At 41.6% G+C, this 20,574-nt stretch overlaps 1 protein-coding gene across 1 annotated transcript; it reads left to right on the top strand.

The window, feature by feature from the left end:
• Positions 1–19: 19 nt before the first annotated feature.
• On the top strand, positions 20–19,273 carry SPTY2D1 (SPT2 chromatin protein domain containing 1). The gene is made up of 6 exons (XM_028733086.2): positions 20–225; positions 8,413–8,527; positions 9,397–10,872; positions 12,552–12,714; positions 13,215–13,292; positions 15,792–19,273. The coding sequence occupies exons 1-6, from the start codon at positions 166–168 to the stop codon at positions 15,886–15,888; spliced, it is 1,989 nt and encodes a 662-aa protein (XP_028588919.2). The 5' UTR covers positions 20–165; the 3' UTR covers positions 15,889–19,273.
• The last annotated feature ends 1,301 nt before the right edge of the window (positions 19,274–20,574 follow it).

The following is a 20,574-nucleotide window of genomic DNA, read 5'->3' as shown; positions in this document are numbered from 1 at the left end:
CGGAAGTGAGGAAGGAGGGGGAGGGAGGCGTCCGTGAGGAACTTTTCCCGTCAGCTGGGCGAGGGAAGGAGGGAGGGAGAAGGTCCTCTCGAGGGGCGGCAGGAGCAGCAGCGAGGCTGAGCGGCGGCGCCTCTCTCCGGGGGCGAAAGGGCCACGGAGCCCAGGATGGAGTTCCGCGATATCCTGATGGTGGCGTCGGAGCAGCAGGGGCTGAGCGCAGTGCCGGTGAGGACTGGCGGAGGCGCGAGGGAGGGAGGCAGGCAGGCGAAAGGACGGTTGGCGGCGGGGGAGAGGCGGCGGCGACCTCCTCTCGCCGAACCGGCCGCGGCCCGTCGCTTCCCTTCTGGGCGCCTCTCTCTTTGCTCTCCTCGAAGCGGACTTTCTTCTGAGTCGAGTCTTCTCGGGCTCTTCTTTCGGTCTCTCTCGCTCCCGGGTTTCCCGTGCACGCTACTTGCTCTGCTTTTGTGTTGCTAATCTGTTGCTCGCTCAGCTGCCGGCGCCCGGCGAGAGGAGCCTGTTCGGCGAGGTGTCACCGGCGGGGGGGGGGGGGGAATGCTTTTATCAAATGCATTTCTCGCTTGAGTCACAGAAAGATGCCTTTGTTCAAAAGCTGCTCCTGCTGCTGCTGCTTTTTTCTTTTCTTTTTTTCCGGATAGCGAAAACTTGACTTCAAATCCCTACCCTTTCTTTTTTTTTTATCGCAAAAAAATAACTTTAAAACTTGAGAAAACGAGACCAAAAAGTTGGTTTGCAGTTACCTCTACATATGCTAGGTTGCTAACCTTAAAATCGTTTTGCAGTTGATCTGAAGCTTGGCCTAAAAACGTAGGGCTAATGTTTGCATTGAGGTTGTACAGTGTCCAAGCAGAATGTGAGGGTTCAGGGAACTTTTTGGATCACTTCTTTTTCTTTTTTAAAATTATTTTGTCAAAGTAATAATCATAAATAAAAATGAGCATCCCACCACCGAGACCATTCCATTGTAGCTATCCAACCTCCCAAAATTTAAACACCTCTTGTGATGGTTTGACCCCTTTCTGTTTTAACAATACAAATTCTACAAACACCCTCCATATCGCCTCAAAATCCTTTCTCCTGCATATTTCCCATCTTACCTTAATGGCACATGTTAATTTATCATTAATAGCTATATCCCACTCCTCTTTATACCAACTTGAATTCTTAAAGGGTTATACTATCTGGCTTATACTTTCTAAGAGAGCTTCTCCGGGCTTTGAAGATGTGCAGCAGGGTTTTCTGGGTGTAACAACAGCAGCAAAAGCCAGCCTAAGCATGCCTACTTAGACTTTAGGCCAGGGATCTGCAACCCGCGGCTCCGGAGCCGCATGTGGCTCTTTAACACCTTTGCCGCGGCTCCGGAGCGGATACTAGCGAGGGGAGGAGGTGCATTGTGCGCCCCGACACTCCCCACTGTGGCGGGCGCTGTACTGGCTGTGATGTCGCATGGGGGCGGTGCGTGCGTTGGTCACGTACCGTCCTGACGTCACCTTCCCGCCCGCCCGCCCGCTACAGTGTAAGGGGCATGTACGCTGGTCACTGCATTGAAAGGGGGCATGTAGGCTGGTCACTGTTTTGAAGGGGAGTGAAGAACACACAAACAAAAAAAGGAAACTTGTTAATTTAAAGTTTATTTCTATGAGGAGGAGTAATCCTGAGGGGTCAAACAAAGAAATAATAAAAAAGTGACAAAAAAGTTATTTTATAATGACAAGTTTTGCGGCTCCCAGGTTTTTTTTCTTCGGAAACGGGTCCAAGTGGCTCTTTTTGTCTTAAAGGTTGCAGACCCCTGCTTTAGGCGGATGCTTGTTAAACAAATAGCTGCTGTAGTCTATTTGTGAAACTCAGGTGTTGCAGACAGCACATATAATGAAGTTGTGAGTTTTATATTTATCTGACTTACCTGAATTTGGCTTATGGGTGTGGGACTATATTTTAAAGAATCAGAATACAAATGGATATCTAGATTTGTTGTATCATTGAATGGTTGTATAAGAATTACAGTTAGCAAGGAAGTACTAAATGAAAGAGTTCTTAGGATCATGGTGATCATTGCATGTTCTTCTGGTAAAAGGTGTAAGATATTTGATAAAGCAAAGTTTATTTTAAAAAAGCTTCAGGTGTTACCAGAACTGGCAACATAATATTCGTATTATGTAGCATTAGTTAAGGGTAGGTAGCTACTGGGTTACAAAGGAGCTTACAGGGGTACTTCTGGTTATGAACGCTTCTGGTTACGCATGCTTCGGGTTACGAGCTCCGTTAACCCAGAGCTCCTGGTTGCGAACTTTGCCCCAGGATGTGAGCGGAAGTCACGGATAAGAACGGTTTCCGTTTGTAACCAGAGGTACCACTGTATTGACATTTTCTTTCTTCCTTTTTCTGAAGAAGCATGTTGGGAAGAATATCCTGAGAGTTATGCCACCTTTTTTAGTATCTTAAAATTTGGTATCAAATATTTTCTCAAATACTGGGTCATAATGATCTTTTGGAAACTGTTGGTAAAATTCTGGTAAGAGACAGTGCCTTTAATTTTCTCTTTTTCTCTCCCCCATCCCATATAATTAATCCAATGCAGCATTAAATAGAATAGATGAAGCTTGGTCCAGTGCACCATGGGCGTAGTAGTGTGCATGAAGTATTTCCTATTTGTCAGAGGTTCTCAGGCTTTTTATCCTCAGGGCCCTCTGGAGATGGCTTCAAATTAAACTGAGATCCACTAATCACAAAATGGTGGTTCAGATGTAGAGTAAATAACACAGTGGTGGCAGACAGAGGCAGAGTTTGGCATAACCAGCTGGCGGTTACTGACATGACTTTCTACTGATATCTGATCCACCTTCAGAAATTACTAAATTATTTGCCACAGTATTTTCCTTGTGGCAGGGAGTTCCATAGCTCAGCTTTCCTCAGGCTAAGTACATACATTTGCTCAGCCTCCCCATTTTAAGCAAAGTGTGCTTATCCAGAGGCTGTAAGTAGGGAAGGCCTCTTCATTTATATTTTTCCCTTCCGGCCCCCCACCAATGCCTCTCAAAGTGTTTTTACCCATCTGCTGTATTCCCTTCTCTCCATGCCAAACTCCCAATATTTTTTATTCCAGCTTCCTGATCCTTTTATATTCACACCTTTTATATCAGCTTCTCTCATCCTCCTCTTTTCTTTTTCTAGTTTATGTATTAATAGTTCATTTATTTATTACCATAAAATTGAAACTTTTATTTCCATTTCTAATTTACATCAATGCTTACCCTGGTCCTTTCCTCTCAGAGAAGGGAGGGATTGCCTTGCTTCGCGCGCTCTCTCTCTCTCTCTCTCTCTCTCTCTCTCTCAACTTGTTTCCTGGACACCAGAGTGCAAGAAGTTGCTGATATAGGCATTGGTCCAATCAAAAGTCTTATCACATGGTTAGGAGACTGGGCAGGTATTTGAGGAGGCTCTGGACAGGCTGTGGCACTGAGGCCAACCTCAGAGTGGCCCAAGACCCACTGGTATGCACCCAGCCTTCTGTTTGAGGGAGCCTGCCCTAGACTAGAGCATAACAGAGCTCTGTTCTCCCTATGGAGTTAGAGGGAGCAGACCATTGTCCCTTCATCACTCTTCCTTGGTCAAGTGGAACGGGACAGAGAGGACTGGTTAGAGATTTTGGAGTTAATGGACTGGCATGGTGACAGCCCCATTATATGCTATGGAGGGAACAGGGCTTTGTTATAACCTTTGGAGACTTTTGTGTGATGCCACATCCTCAGGGGATGGATCAAGCACAAGGTATATTTTCTATGAGTAGACAGCATGATGATTTAAATACCTATTGCAGGTCTTTTTATTTAGTCCATGTCTTGATTTTAATTCTCCAGGAAAATACGCAAGTCTCAGTCTAACGAGAAAACATTCTTCTCTTTGTATCTCCTTAATAGTGTCAGTTGAAATATTTATTCTAATGTCCCAAACCTTTACCAGTGCTGGGTTGCTGTGGTTTCCTCAAATAGTGTGCAGCTATAATCTTTGCTGACGTAGGAAAGATGATGTATTAGCAATTCTATTTTAAATGCCTTGCAGGCAAATCAATGCATGCTTACTTTGAAATAAATTCCACTTAAATCAGTGGGGCCTACTGTCAAGTAAGTGCTCATAGGATTGCAGTCTTAGACAAAAACTGGATACAAAAAAAAGGCCGGGCAGCAAATATATCCTGGACACCCACAGTTGCACCAAATAGCTGTTCAATATGCATGTCTACAACACATGTAAAAAAAACGTTTCTTTTAACTTCTCCATACAACCAAAGAAACCACCATTCCAATTCTTATACCTCACCTTCAGTTTTCAAAGTAGGTTGTATAAGGTGACTATATTTTTTTAGCCATAACATTTCCCCCCCTAGCTGGAGACTGCTCTGCTAGATCAGAGGTGGATAACCTGTGGCCTTTCAAGTCTTGCTGGGCTACAACTTCCATCATTAGCCAGGCTGATGGGAGTGGGCAGTCCCATTGCTTGGAGAATCACAGGTTTGGCAACCCTGTCCCAGATGCTTTCAGGTCTCTTTTCACATAAATCTTATCCCATTTCTATGAATAGTTCATTTTCAGCAATGTCTTCTTCCATTTTAGTACAGTGGTGCCTCGCAAGACGAAAATAATCCGTTCTGCGAGTCTCTTCGTCTATTATCGGATTAGCGCTATTAGCAGATTAGCGGCTTAGCGGCTATTAAAGGCTTAGCGGCTAAAAGGCTATTAGCGGCTTAGCGGCTTAGAAAAAGGGGGGAGCGAAAAAAATCGCAAGATTCTCAAGACGTTTCCGTCTTGCGAAGCGCATCGAAAAACGGAAAACCTTTTCGTCTAGCGGGTTTTTCGTCTTGCGAGGCATTCGTCTTGCAGGGCACCACTGTAATCTGAAAGTTTGGCCATTCTTCAATTTAAAACAGATTAAATAGAAATTTGAGTCTTGTAAGTGATCCTGAATACAATATAGATTTCAACATGAAAGGACAGCTGCAAGTGTGAAGGGTTGGGTGTGAGAGAATGGTGTTCTTCTTGGGAACCCTGACTGAAAACAAAGAAACAGATTCCCCTCGGGGTCCCTTCCAACTCTACAATTCTATGAAAAATAGGTTTCAGTGAAGCTAGGCCTTTAATTGGTATAAGTGGACATGGGGACAGTCCCCTAAAAATCAAGGAATGACTGCAACTTGATACAGAAAGCATTCTTACATACTTCTGTGCTACATGTTTGATTACTATTAGCCAATCATGTGGTTGCAATAAAACTTTCTATAATAGTTACATCCCACTGTTTTCTAAACCAGTCAGAAATCTCTGAGCTACTTTGAGCCCTCCCCAACCTTCTCATTATAATAATATTCATCAATGTCCATTTATATTAATTGCCTTATTTATTAACTGTCCACCAACATCTGCTTTCATTTATTTTGTGATTAATACATCCGTTCTTATACAGTATATTGATATAATATTAATTGCAATCGTTCTGCCTAGCCAGTCTCCCTTCAGCATTGCCATGGCAATTGACCTCCTTGAATTCTTTCAGTGTCAGGACACTGGCTGCCGCTTGTTCCTACCTAAAAGCAAGTGAGTTTTTTCCTAATAAGAAGGGTTAGTAAAAGTTCATGCAGCTTTTACTAGGCTACAATATATTAGGAAATGGAGTCTAAGCTACTAAAAGGGATTTAAAGAAAGCAAGAAACTATAGATTCCAAATACGACAAGTAAATGGAGTTTTCTCTTTCGAGAGAACATATATGTTTTGAAGAAGCTATCAGTAAAGTTCATGTTTTATTAAATGCATATTGCCAGTGTGTGTGTGGATCATGATCTCTTCATGGGAAAAGTGAATTAAGCAATGAAAAGGAATCACAATTCAGAACAGGGGTGGGGCACCTGTGGCTTTCCAGGTGTTATTGGACTAATCCTCCTATCTGACCCAGCCAACATAGCCAGTGTTAGAGATGATAGGAATTGTATTCCATGAATATCTGGAGGGCCGCAGGTTCTCCACATCTGATTTAGAAATATAATTCCTGAAAGTGTATTTCTCTTAAAGAGCTTGTGCTGAATGAAAGCTCAGAAATGATTAATAAAATCTTGAGCATTTACTACAATTTTATCTTTATTGTTGACTTTGGGAAGTTCATCTCTTCCTGTAAGCTAGCAGAGTTAGTTAACATTTGCTTTCCTGTGGTTGCAGTCCTAGGCAACATTGAATGGCATTCAGAGGTTCCTTTCCTCTAACAGGAAGTCTGTTCCTCCAGCAGAAATAATCTTTCTGTTCAAATTATCTTACATTGGAAGAGAAGCATTGGATCCAGCCCATTAACTTGGAAAGTCTTACTTATTTTACATCTGAGTAAACATGACTAGGATTGGACTATTAAAATGTATGTATTAAGTTTCCCCGAAGGTAATTTCAGATTTGAGACACTTTAAAAACCGTTGTCAAGAAGTAAGCAGTTACTGAAATGTTACTGCTAAGAAGGATTTTAGACTGAAACTATTCTTTGCTAGATAGTGAATAAGCACATTCATGATCATTTATATGAGAAATAGAAACAATAATGTATTGCATCATGTCTCGCTAAAATTATAGAGCTGTTAGTTCATCTCCCTTAGGGAAAACCATGCCAAGCAATAATTAGCTGTTTTCAAAATGAAGTGACTATTGGGCTTAGTAATGCTTCCACTGATAGCTCAGTTGTTGCTATAGATAACTCAAGATCTGACCCAAGTATGTAAATATCTATTAACTTGATTTAAAAAGTAGTCCTTGTTATTGCTCAACAGTAACACATAGGGTCTGTGTAGCGTAGGGAATGAATCTGGCCAAAGGCAATGTGATAGTATAAGATAAAAAGAGAAAGTATTTTCAAAGTTTGAATTATAACATTTAGAATTTCTACATGATTTTGTCTTCTTGTTAAGCTGTAGTTTCAGAAATAGCATTGGGATCTTCAAATAAAGGGCTACTGCATTCTTGAAGTTGTTGGGGTTTTTTTTAGCTACACAGCAACTCTGTGGAGTGGGTCAGGGTTGTGAGATTTCTTCATTGTACTTACGACAACTGCCTACTTCTGTAAAAGTAACTTAAAGAAAAACCAGGTGGTGGTTTCACTCTTAGTTTGGAGAGGGCAGTGTTTTAAAAGACACCTGCTCTCTTTTAAAGAGGGGGATAAATGCTAATCTTGGAGCTAACATAGTTTTGAATCATTTTCACCAATATTACAAGGCATGGAGGGTGTAATCAAGTTTTACAAAATGAACTTTTAAAGGCTTTTGTGGTTTTCAATTTCAATTATTGCTTAAATGCTCTGTAACAACAGCCATCTGCAGCTTGCATATTGCTACAGCTTTCAACCCTACAGTTGCCATCTGGCGGTGCTCAGAAAAGGATAATCAGTGTTTTAAAAAGCACACCAGGAGAGTTTGACCTGTTCTTTTCGCCACTGCGGACAAATCTTTGTATAAAGCTGGTACTTTTATCAAATAATGAGAATGGAATGTTACTGCCTGTCTAGCTTGTTCACTGAGTTGTTGAAGGAGAGAACTTGTAGCTGCAGTAGACTTTTATACCTCATACAAGCTACATGTTGCATAAAGTCTTGTATTAAAGTATTTGTTTTAGTGTTCCTTATTTCATTGAGAAGGAATATCAATATATTCTAAATTAGTAATTATAAACATACCACACACACACACACACACACACACACACAATGTAGTCAAAAAAAAATTAAAAAAAATCCTTCCAGTAGCACCTTAGAGACCAACTTCGTTTGTTATTGGTATGAGCTTTCATGTGCATGCACGCTTCTTCAGGTACAAAGAAGATTGGTATCTGAAGAAGTGTGCATGCACACAAAAGCTCATACCAATAACAAACTTAGTTGGTCTCTAAGGTGCTACTGGAAGGAATATATATGTGTGTGTGTATAACATAAAACAGCTTTTTTCTTATACAGCTAAAGAAGTAATTACAATTAAATCTGACCATGTTTAAACACCCACCCCCAAATAAATCACAAATTAAGTACAAAAACTCTACTTGCATAAGCACTGAGACAGATTTTTGAATAAAATATAGCCTGTATTGTGTTATACCTATGCTCTTCTGATGTTGTTGTACTGCAATTTCCATTAGCTCCAACCAACATAGCCAGTGGTCTGAGATGATGTCATTCAAAATGTTGTGATAAGAGGGTTTATGACGTATTGTGGCATGTGGTTGTGGCCAGTGCTAAGCACCTTAAACACCACTGAAATCAATTGCTGAAAAGGCTTTTATTGTTAAATTGCCCAAAGCCCCCAACCTGTTGTGTACAGTAGCTAGAAACCTAGAGCCTTCGAGATTGGTGTGTGGTTCTGACATTTTGTCTCTTTTCAGAAAAGATACAGTTTGGCAGTAGGCCCTCCCAAGAAGGATCCAAAAGTGAAAGGTGTTCAGTCAGCAGCTGTGAGAGCTTTCCTCAAGCGGCAAGAAGAGGAACAAAGGAAAAAAGGTATATTTTTAAATTATCTTTAAATTATCTGTCACTTATTTTTGGAGATAACTGTCTTCTGTTTCCTTTTTGAATATTGTTGCCATAGTTCCCTCATTTTTGGATGTGTATTGGCTTCTAGAATCCTCTGAAAGCAGTGGCAAAACTTAAAAAGTTGGTTCATTTCCTCCCCTCTGTTCTGCATTTAGAACTGGATTCAGATTACAGAAGCCCATTCAAGGACTTCTGCGAGCACAACAAGGCTCCCCACCTTCCCTATCAATATCTCTGGGGTAGTACAGCATGCAGCGAGCAGGGAGAGGGGGAGATCGTTCCATCAGGCAAGCAGGAATTCCATCAATGCTGCTGGGTTGTTTGGAACATCAGAGTGTTGAATTCCCCTCAGTGTGTACAATAGCTAGAAACCACAGCATCACAGAGATTGGTGCATAGTTTTGACACCTTGTTCTTTCAAAGCAAGCTTTATTTAACAGGCTTTTTGACAAATTCCAGAAGATACTGCACAGAACTGCTCTTTGAAAGTCCTCCTCAGTTTTGCAAGCAGTTGCCTGTCTTCAATGGGGAGCTGCTGCCTGAGAAACCCAAACCCACAGCCTCCTGGGTGTGCTAAATTAATTGTGCAGTTCTTTAGATCTCAGTCAGCCCTTGTGTTTAAAGTGGAGCTCTTAATTAAAATTCTGCTGTGTTATTTCCAAGGGTAGCTTTTATGTTCCATGTCTGCTATTTGATTGCTTAGATAGTTTGTAGTCAGAATGTAAACTCTGAGCATGACCTTTACAATGCACACTAGCCATTGCAGTTTTTCAAGCTATCCCAAGACTTTTCATGCGCAAAAAATATTTTACATAGGAACTTTCCTTCTTTTACAGTCATTGAAGAAAAAAGAAGAAAAGAAGAACTCCTTGCTAAACGTGTAGAACTGAAACATGACCGAAAAGCAAGAGCTATGGCTTCACGGACGAAGGACAATTTCCGTGGCTATAATGGCATTCCTGTTGAAGAGAAGCCTAAAAAGAGGCAAGGCCGTGAAAACAGTTCTGAAGGAAACACAGAAGGAGGTGAATGCATGACAGGTGATGAAATGGAGCAATTTGAATATGATCAGACAGAATCGGAGCATGAATTGGAAGAATATGAAGAAAAGCCATCCAAAGCACCAGTGAAACCAAAGGCGCCTCCCAAAAGTGCACCTCCAACATTGAACTTTAGGGACCTTTTAAAGCTGGCTGAAAAGAAACAGTATGAACCAGTTGAAATAAAAGTTCCTCTGAAAAAGACTGAGGAAAGACCCATGACAGCGGAAGAACTGAGAGAGCGAGAATACTTAGAGCGGAAACACAAAAAGGGGGTTATACTAAAAGAGAAAAAAGTTGGGAAAGAAATAAAACAGGTCACTATATCAAATTCTTCCAAGAAGGAATTTTCACAGAAGGAGGTCATAAATGCTAAACCCAGTAAGCATTCAGCGGACAAACATTCCTTGTCGAAAGGAAGCCTTTCCTCTCAAAGTAGTACTGACAAGAAATCAAAGGGACCAGATTTAAATGAAAAGCATTTGAAGTTGTCATCTGCCTCCAAACCCAACCCTTCTGAGAAAGCAAAACCTGCACATAAGGTCCCTTTGAAAAGCCCATCAAACAGCAGTCAAATTAAACCAGCCTCTAATGGGGGTGGGAAATCTGGACCTAACTCTCATGCCCCAACTTTGAAAACGACTGCAAATGGAATTCTCAGGCATCCATCTGCTAAAGAAATTGGTCTGAAAAAAACTACTAGCCAAACAAAACCATCTGGTGTGGCTCCTTCCCAGCATGAAGGTGTTAAAAATGTCAGCTCCAAGCAAGCAAGCCGCAATTCAGGCGCAGGAGGACCTCTTCCACGAGCAAAGAGCAGCTTGAGTACAGGTCCAGGTCGGCCAAGCAGCAGTTTGACTGTCGGACGTGGACCACAGGGCAGTAGTTCAGGCATGGGACCTGGACGATTAGGTAGCGGCTCGGGATCTGGGCAACGAAGCAGCAGCTCAAGTGCGGGACTTGTACGGCCAGGCAGTAACTTAGGTGTGGGACCTAGCAGACCAGGCAGCAGTTCAGGACCAGTGCGTTCTGGAAGTAGTCAAAGCATAGGACCCGGGCGGCCAAATAGTCTAAACGCAGGACCAGCAAGAGGTAGTAACTCAGGATTGGGACCAGGCCGGCCGAACACCACTTCAGTTGGAACTCTGAAACCAAAGTGTACGGTTGTATCAGAAACAATCTCTTCTAAAAATCTGGTACCACGACAAGGTAGCGGACAAATGAATGGAATGAGGCCATTTCCACAGCAAAGACCCAGGATCCCCCCACAAGGTATCTTTACAGTTTGGGTTTATGAATAATTTGATATGTACTCTTTGTTTCATTCATACATTTGTTGTCTCACTGTAGCTGTTTGGACTTGGAGTTGTATATATTCCAATCTAGTGCATGTTAATTGAATGTGAGTTCCATTGAGTTCAGTGGTAGTACAGTACTCCGAGAATTTGTATAGGATCTCATTCTACCATAAACTTTGTAAACAAAAAAAGCAAAGCAAAACATGGACTGTTTTTCAAACTACTTTGCAGATTTGATTGCTCCTCACAAACATACGTATGGTAGGGTGTAGGAAACCTTAGATAAATTTTATGATCTTGTTTACGTCAGGTACATTTATGTGATTTCTGGTTTCTACAAGTTCATGCAAATTCAGTGTGAGCAGGAAAGGCTGTAACAGAGATATTGTGGTTGATATTAATTCCATGATTGATTTAAGGGTAAGAAGCTCCCTTGATCCGAAGCATAGGAATCACTCCAGTTGGGGGAGGGCAGAGTTGAGCTTTATTTTTCTTGGAGCAATCCTTTGCCAAGGCAGACAGGATTTCAACTTAATCTTTGCAGCAGTCAGTAGCCCTTACTCTCCCATAACAAAGGTTCTCTTATTCTAGATTAGCTTGCTGCAACTCCAGTGCTTGTACTGTATGAGGAAGCGATGTCAACCATTTTGGAGAGGGAGACGATTCTGGAATGCTGTAGATGTACACAGATAACGCTTTGCTGCTAAGCACAAATCATCCTTTGCCTTGCCCTGCTTTTCCAAATCTGGGCCTAACATGTCAAGCAGATGGAATTAAGTGCAGATTTTGTGTTCTAGTGTAGAGAAACTGCATGGGAATTATCCCCTCCCCCCAAATAATACTGGAACCCAGGGCAATTCAACTAACCTGAATGTTGGAAGATTCAGGACAGATAAGAGAACTACTGCATACAGCACATACCGGTAGTTCAACTATGAAATTCATTTCTATAAGATGTGATGGCCACCATCTTAGATATGTTGGAAAGTGAATTGGAAGCATTAATGGAGGATAGGGCTTGCCATGATGTTCTACTGCCACTGTTATCTATCTATAGCACTCAGGTCCTGCTTGCAAACTTTCTATAAGCATCTGGTTGGTCACTGTGAGAACAGGATGTTGGACCAGTTGGGCCTTGCGTCTGGTACATAATAATCTGTCTGGTACATAATAAGCTACCTAATAATGCTCGAAGCAAAAGGCCTAGTAAACACACACCATTTAGTATTCTTGTTATGAGGAGGATTTCAGATTTGTATTCCAAGAGTAGATTTGTTGTGTTGATGCAATACGCCCCTGCATTTGAAAAGAACATTTCTTTTTGCCAAGCCATTTACAGTGATCCAACTAAATTTGTTACTTAAATGCTGGGTAGCGGGGATAACTAACTTGTGTGGCTTCAGATGATGATGAACTCACATCAGCCCCTGTCAGCCATGGCCAGCAATCAGAAATGATGGAACTTGTAGTCCAGCAACATTTGGAGGGCCAAAAGTTAATCTGCCTTCATTACACCAATAGCTGTCCAGAATGTAACCCATGTAAAGCCTCATGAAGTGACTGTATTAGCTAGTGAAAAACCAATGCAGCACAAAAATAAATGTTGCAGCGGGTTTGGAAGTGTGTATTACATTTCTGAATTTCACCCCTTAGGTTTTCCAAGACCAATTCTTCCACCGATTACTAGTAAAAGGCAATATGAAGACGATGAAGATGAATACGATTCTGAAATGGAGGACTTCATAGATGATGAAGGAGAGTCCCAGGAAGAAATCTCTAGACATATTAAAGAGATATTTGGCTATGATCGGGCTAGGTGAGAAAAAGAATTTTGCATCATTTTATACCATTGTGTAGTTATGACAGTCTCTATAACATTCATGTAAGGTGCATAAATAAAGTTTTCCCCGATACAGTTTCATAATTTAGTCTGCTTGAGTACTTTTGAAATTAATCAGGAGCTCCTTAAGAAAACAGAGTTTGAGCAAAAGTTCTCAATGGTTTCTGTCAACTATAATTGAGGATAAAAAATATGAATGTGCATGTACTCAAAAAATGCAAGAAAGGGGCTGATATACTACTATCTGCAGCCTATTTATTTACTAGTATTTGCCAGAGCATATGATTACTGAGACTAAAGATCCCCACCCCTGCACTGAAAGGAACTGAGTTGGTTCAGCCATATAATAATAAGGTTACTTGAAACATATTTCTGTTTTATTTAAATGCATATACAATTCTGGTTCTGAAACACATGCATTTATGTATTATAGCAAAAGTGAACATATTGCATTTCATTTTGCCTATTACTCTCAGATATAAAGACGAAAGTGATTATGCCTTACGTTACATGGAAAGCAGCTGGAAGGAGCAACAGAAGGAGGAAGCCAAAAGGTAAGCAGAGTTGAATCTATCCACTTCACTCTCCCAGATTTTGATCATTCATCAAAAAGAAACAGTTCCATTAATGTGATTCCAAACAATGATGAGTTTGGAATCATTGTGAGCCATGGCAAGCAATGTGAGCAAAATGGTTGAAGTCTGTGAAGGGGAGATTTTTGGGGAGAGAAGCTGTGGAAATGATTCAAAGTCAGCCATAAATATTTTGCCATGCTGTGGAGATCTGCCCATTTTGATCACAGTGCTGTTAACCTGAAACCAAAAGCCCTCCATAAATTTGAAATAAGTGAGGACAATGTGACCAACTTGGTGGAGAGATCAACTGGGATAATATTCCTGATGGATTCTTACCCATCTTTGTTAGTGTATAGAGCCTCAGCATCCATGCTTGCTTGAATGATGGTCCCTGGGAAGACTGTCAAAGACTGTAGCTTCCTCAGAAAGGCAGTGATCTCCTAAAAACAATTTTAAATATTGGGCCCAAATGGAGACAATGATTTTTGTCCCATTAAAAATGTTCTACTCAGTGAAGCTAAGATGATTATATGGACCAATTCCTGCTATTGTGAGTTTTTTGTGTACAGTGGTACCTCGGGTTAAGTACAGTGGTGCCTCGCAAGAAGAAAAGAATCCGTTCTGCGAGTCTCTTCGTCTTGCGGTTTTTTCGTCTTGCGAAGCAAACCCATTAGCGGATTAGCGCTATTAGCGGCTTAGCGGGCTTAGCGAATCAGATGATAAGCGGCTTAGCGGATCAGTCTTGCGAGGCATTCGTCTTGCGGGGCACCACTGTACTTAATTCGTTCCGGAGGTCCGTACTTAATCTGAAACTGTTCTTAACCTGAAGCACCACTTTAGCTAATGAGGCCTCCTGCTGCTGCCATGCCGCTGGAGTCCAATTTCTGTTCTTATCCTGAAGCAAAGTTCTTAACCTGAAGCACTATTTCTGGGTTAGCGGAGTCTGTAACTTGAAGCGTATGTAACCCAGGCACCACTGTACTTATTTAGCATATATTGAAGCTAAGACTGTAATTCTTGTATTTCATTGCAATACTTAATACATTTTTCACCTAACCAGCTCTGTCGGCAGAAGCCCTGCACAAGGACCTCTGCTTGTGCAACAGTGCTTTCCCCTGCCTCTCCCCACAGGCCTCTCAAAATTGGCTCTGGGGAAGGGTCAGCAGAATCCCTAGAACAGAATGGGGGGTGTTGTTCCATCTGGCAAGTTGGGATGCTTGCACAGGCAGAATGATTGGAAGAATGGAACATTTAATTCAAGCAGGTCTTTAAGCTGCTGCAAAACAGTCCATGGCAGGGGTTGCCAACCTGGCACTAATTGGTTTTTATTGGTGCCCCTGGGAACACCACCGCCCCCACTCTGAGTTTTCATTTAAAATAAGCAAGTGTCTAGCTCTCCTAAAATGAAAGTTATGGGGCAAAATGTACAGGTACCTTCTCTGTGGGGGGAGTGTGATGTGGCCACCTTGTATATTTTTCCTAGTACAGAGGAATGCCCTCTGTTTTTATTGCATAGCAATTCTGTGTGTATTGCATGGTCTCCACAATCAGCTGGCTCCCCATAGTGAGCATAAGGTTGTCAGGGGTAGTTTTCTCTCTAATTTTGTGTTACACTGCACTGTCCATGTGCACTATTTTGTGACTAGTGCCCTCAGGACTCGCCTGAAATTTGTAAAATGCCCACTGCTCCAAAAAGATTGGTGGTCCCTGTTCTGTGGTTTCACTGCAACAAGCTTACATGCCTAAGCCTCTGGAAGTGTACTGTGCAAAAATAGAATATAAATGCAATCAGTTTGGTTTCCTGTCTGGTCATTTATAGGATCGTCTGGAGGTATTATTGATCCTTGTAGCATCTTCAAAGCATCATGTGAATACAAATTTCAGCTGCTCTAACTCGCTATATTTATACTCTTAATTGGGGGATATCATTATTGTTCAGGCCAATTGCAGCAGCAATTACAATTAGCCAGCATTTCTAAGAAGTATTTATATAGCATGTTTTTAGTATTGGATTGGCTTGTAACCTTGTGCCACAGTGGCGTAGCGTGGGTTGTCAGCACCCGGGGCAAAGCAAGTAATTTGCGCCCCCTAACCCGTGGATTTGCACCCCCTAACCTGTGGATTTGTCCTAACCCCAGATGTTGCGCCCGGTGCGGCCGGCCCCCCCTGCACCCCCCACGCTACGCCACTGTTGTGCCATATCAATATGTTATGGGAACCATTTATTTTTATATTCCCAGTCTAATTGTAGCATATTCCAGTGCTGTTGCATCCCTGGAAATGTAAGGCAGTTTCTAATATGGCTTCTCTAGTCTAGGGAATATCCTAAACCTAGCTAAGATTTCTGCAAGCTGTCTAGTGATGGGTAATTGTAAGAGGGGTTATGTTGATTTCCTCCTGGCTAGGGATTTTTTGTGCTCCTACATTTTGGGTTTAATTATCTTCAGATTTTAGTGTAACTAAATCTTTATTCCGCAGCTTGAGGCTTGGAATGCAGGAAGATCTAGAAGAGCTAAGACGTGAAGAAGAGGAATTGAAACGAAAGAAGCAGGCAAAGAAGCTGAGAACACGTTAATCAGTTTGCCACTGCTATGGTTTTCTTGTTATTCTTCCATTTCTCCCCCCCCCCCCCATTCTGCTGCTTGTTCCAAATTTCAGCTTTAGTTCTACTTTGCATATGAAAGGGTAAAAACTTGAGTAGAAAATGGAAATATAGAAATATGGTTCTTTAATTTGACCCACAAATTCATATTTTTAATATTTGCCAATGCTTCCTTTTTATAAAATAAATGCACTAATTGAGAATATAGACGGAATTAAAGTGGAAACGAATGTTACTACTGCCTAAATTAGTTCAAGGATGCCAGCAGACTACTGACTGACTATGCACTGGCTTGCAAAATGTGGGCCCTCACACCAGTACGACAGCCTGCATTCTTCATTTTACTTTAAAAAGGAATAATGTTGTTTGTATCCTGAGTCAAGATTCTTAAATATCATTCTTCCCATTCAGATAAAGCACAGATTAAAAAATTGTCGCTGCTGTTCCTGATGTTGAAAGCAATATTGACCTGTATTGGAGAAGATTATTTGAAAAAGCAATGTTATCATGAAAGGTCATGAACGTTGTCTTCGAAAACTAATAGACTGAACCTATCCCCTAGAAGTAGCTGTTGTGGAATAAACAGACAGCAGTGTCTGGCATGAAGAAAAGAAAACAGCATCATACATGCCAACAGAAATCTCATCCTTGCCCCCCCCTCCCCCCGCAAAGCTAACTTCTAGTAATATAAGGTTGTCTCTCTGGCTTCTTGAATTCAGTAGAGTGGGGCCTTGGGAAACCCTACATCTATTCCCATGTGTTTGAAGTCTTCCTTGAGCTGATAAGAGTCAGTCCACTGCCTGATGTTTTCCTATCCTGCTGTGCAGAAGATAGAATTGAGCTGCTTCGTGTCATTTAGAAATTATTTCAATAAGAAATGGGACCAAATGATGAGTTTGCCTTGTAGGTCTGGGATTTCATGGCCAAAAATAAAAATAAAATTATCTTGGGAAACGCAAACTTACATTTTATATAGATATATAATTTCCATGACTTTGGCTTAACTACATTTTAGGAATATTTTTAGAATATACCCCATTTTTCCCAGGCTCCATTTCTAGATTAAGTGCATATTGCATAACAACTCCAAAGCCTGCTGGTGTATATTGCCAACTAGTTTATTCCAGGATAGACACCAATTCAATCTACATCCTTCTCATTGTAGGCATCTTTATAGTTATTCTTAACAGTTGTTCAATAAAGCAGCTGAATAAATTCCCCACAAAGAAACAGACCTTTATAGTTTGTCAAAAGGTCATTTTTGTTGGTTTTTGAACGCTTGGTTACACACCAATTTAAAGCTACTACAAAATTAACACAGTAGTTGTATGTTACAAAAAGTTCTAGGTTTTCCCCCATTTAAAAGAACTGTGGTTTGGGATTTCAGTCATGTTTCATGTATTTTATTACTCTGGTGTCCATGATATGCTGTCAAATAAATAAAAAAATGATTATGCTTGCTAAAAATTGCATCGTTAGGCCAATAATGAAGAATATGATACTCTTCTAAAAGCTAAAACTAAGGTTGGACAGTGTATCCTGATTAGTGTTCTAGCGGAGAGGTATTCTAGCAAAGATTGGCTACATTTTAAAGAATAATTGGAGGTGAAATTGTAATAAGTAACAGGAATGAATGAATTCAGCCTTCAAAATGAGAAGTGGAGTTTAATCAGGAGAATGAATGTAAAGAAAATAAAGAACCTTTGCTTATAAAATCCTTCAGCCACCCCTTTTTGTTGTTGGGTGGTGTTTGCTGAAATGAAACTATTGGACAGTTGCTACAGTTAGCATGCATCTGAACTGGAACTCTTAACTTAAAGGTTACTGTTATCACTAGTGCTATTTCCCCCCGTTTGTCTGCGTTACATCTTGCTGTGATTTATACACACATGAATCTGGCCAATGCACCCATTTGTCTTTTTAATTCGTTCAAGGCAATGACTGTTGGAAACATGACCAGGCTGCTGTTCATTTTATAATTATTCTAATGTGAGGATGTATCTTAATCATCAGCCTAGGTACCGTCCTCAGCAAGCTGAAGAATTTGTAGCACCAGAAATCTGAACAGAAATCTTCATTATTCACATGCATGTTTTAACCACGTCTTGTAAGTTCTGTTCAAGACTGTATTCTGAAACATTTCAGTGTTACTTGTCTTGTAGAAGATAACATAATCAATATTGCCAATCTTCTTTTATCACTTTAGAACTTCCAAAATAGAAACTTGCCCTGAACATGAGAATAATCATGCATTCTAGAGAATAAATGTATTCTCTTTCGAGATGATGAGCTGTTTAACATGTCTGTTTGCATTATTTGTGTGTGGCAGGAAAATGTTTTTCCCGTCATTTTTCTTGGTTCTTCCCCTTAAAATAAATATATCAATTATTTAATGGTTCATTAATCAGCTAGAATATTCATTTCTTCCAAGGCATATACAACACTGAAGCAAAAGAAACAAATTGAATATTTTCCTTTTGGAGGTGTCAGGCTTCTATAGAGACGTCATAGATTGCATTAGCAGAACTCTACTCTAAGTTGCTGATTCTGTTCAGTGAAAGATGTGCCTTCTTTTACATACATTAATATTTCCAGGAATGTAGGATGAAGAGTTAATTCTGCTGTCAAAGATGCTTTGCTGATGCTTGATCATGTGAAATAGCATAGTTTTTTTTATAAAGTCCTTCCAGGTCTTGCACAACTACAGTAGTTAGTATTTATTGATATTACTAAGTAAAACTGAAGGGCACTTTGTATTTAATTAAAACTTAATTTTGCAATTGCCTTATATGTATTTTATTAAGGCTGTACTTACACTTTTTACAGCAGTATCTGACAGAGGCCAGGGCAGCACGTTTCATGGGAAATCCTAGCAAACAACTCTTGATTTATTCTTTAATGGAGAACTCTTTCAAAATGTATAAAATCTTATTTTTTATAAGCCCCTGGTTTTTATCCAGCATAACTAATTTTTATTTGGCTTTGGCTTTCTGTAAATTTAATTCCCCCAAAGTGTATTTCTACATATATTGCAGGATACCAAAACACTGGAAAGAAAATACAGTCTTGAAGAGACTAGTAAATTAATTGTGATGACTATGTTGGATTTCTATTTATTTTGTTGAGTCAGAGTACTACAATCAAGTGTTAGCATATAACTGAGGATGCTTCTAGATTCCATGTTCTGTTTTTTGTGAAGCTCATTGTGTTTAACACAATGTGACAAATCAGGTAAAAACTGTTAACCTTATTGTTTTTTTCTGGTGCTGTCAGAGTGTATGCTTTTGCACATTTGAAGTGCAGTCTGAAAGCAAATTATGTATATAATAAATTACAGACATTAAAACATTTTATTGAATTTTTCACTGGTTTGCATTAATTTGTAGGAGACTTTAAAATACCACGGTGTTCCTTCCACAGGACTCCTTGCAAAATAGTCTTTGATCCTTAAAGTTTGCTCCTTCAGTCTGTTATTAAGTGTCTGAGCTATGCAGAAGCTGCTGGAATTTATTAGATCATATTACAGAGTATCAAAATAGCTGAGATACCTTCGCCATCGCTCTCCGCCCCGCTCTGGGGGCTGGGGACGGGAGAAGCTCCGGCTTCCCCCGCCCCCAGCCCGCGCAAGGTCCCAGAGCGATGCCGAAGGTGCGCACACCTTCGCCATCGCTCTCCGCCCCGCTCTGGGGGCTGGGGACGGGAGAAGCTCCGGCTTCCCCCGCCCCCAGCCCGCGCAAGGTCCCAGAGCGATGCCGAAGGTGCGCACACCTTCGCCATCGCTCTCCGCCCCGCTCTGGGGGCTGGGGACGGGAGAAGCTCCGGCTTCCCCCGCCCCCAGCCCGCGCAAGGTCCCAGAGCGATGGCGAAGGTGCGCACACCTTCGCCATCGCTCTCTGACCTGCTCTGGCGGCTGGGGGCGGGGGAAGCTCGGGCTTCCACCACCCCCAGCTCCTGCAAGCTCCGGGAGCAATGGCAAAGGTGCGCTCACCTTCGCCATCGCTCTCGGACCCTTTCTGGGGGCTGGGGGTGGGGGAAGCTCTGGCTTCCCCCACCTCCAGCCCCGCAAGCTCTGGGAGTGATGGCGAAGGTGCGCTCACCTTTGCCATCGCTCTCGGACCCTTTCTGGGGGCTGGGGGCGGGGGAAGCTCGGGCTTCCCCCACCCCCAGTCCCGCAAGCTCCGGGAGCCACTCTGGCTCCCATTCTGGGGGCTGGGGTCGGGGGAAGCTCGGGCTTCTCCTGCCCCAGCCCCGCGTCTTGGGGGGGGGAATAATTTTTTTCCCTTTATTTCCCCCCCAAAATCTAGGTGCGTCCTATGGGCCGGTGCGTCCTATAGGGCGAAAAATACGGTAGTCAATATAGGCACAGAGTTAATTTTTTAAACATTTTCTAATGGTGGTGTGCCTCGAGATTTTTTTCATGAAACTAGTGTGCCTTTGCCCAAAAAAGGTTGGGAAACACTGCTCTAGCTAAGCCACAAAGCTAATTTTAAAGAGCCAGATGCATGTATTGTATTGCGAGTACTGTATTGCTTTAAGATGCGGAACGAGTTAGACATCCACAGTGTCTGCAGAAATTCTCAGAGGTTGAGTTGTCCAACTAAGAATAGCAAACAAAGGAAACATAAAAGGCATCTGCAAAGACACTCTGGACTTCCAGAT

Source organism: Podarcis muralis, chromosome 1 (assembly GCF_964188315.1).
Source record: "Podarcis muralis chromosome 1, rPodMur119.hap1.1, whole genome shotgun sequence".
Taxonomy (NCBI): Eukaryota; Metazoa; Chordata; class Lepidosauria; order Squamata; family Lacertidae; genus Podarcis; species Podarcis muralis.
Note: the sequence above shows the minus strand (reverse complement) of the source record. Positions and strands in the feature narration are given on the sequence as shown.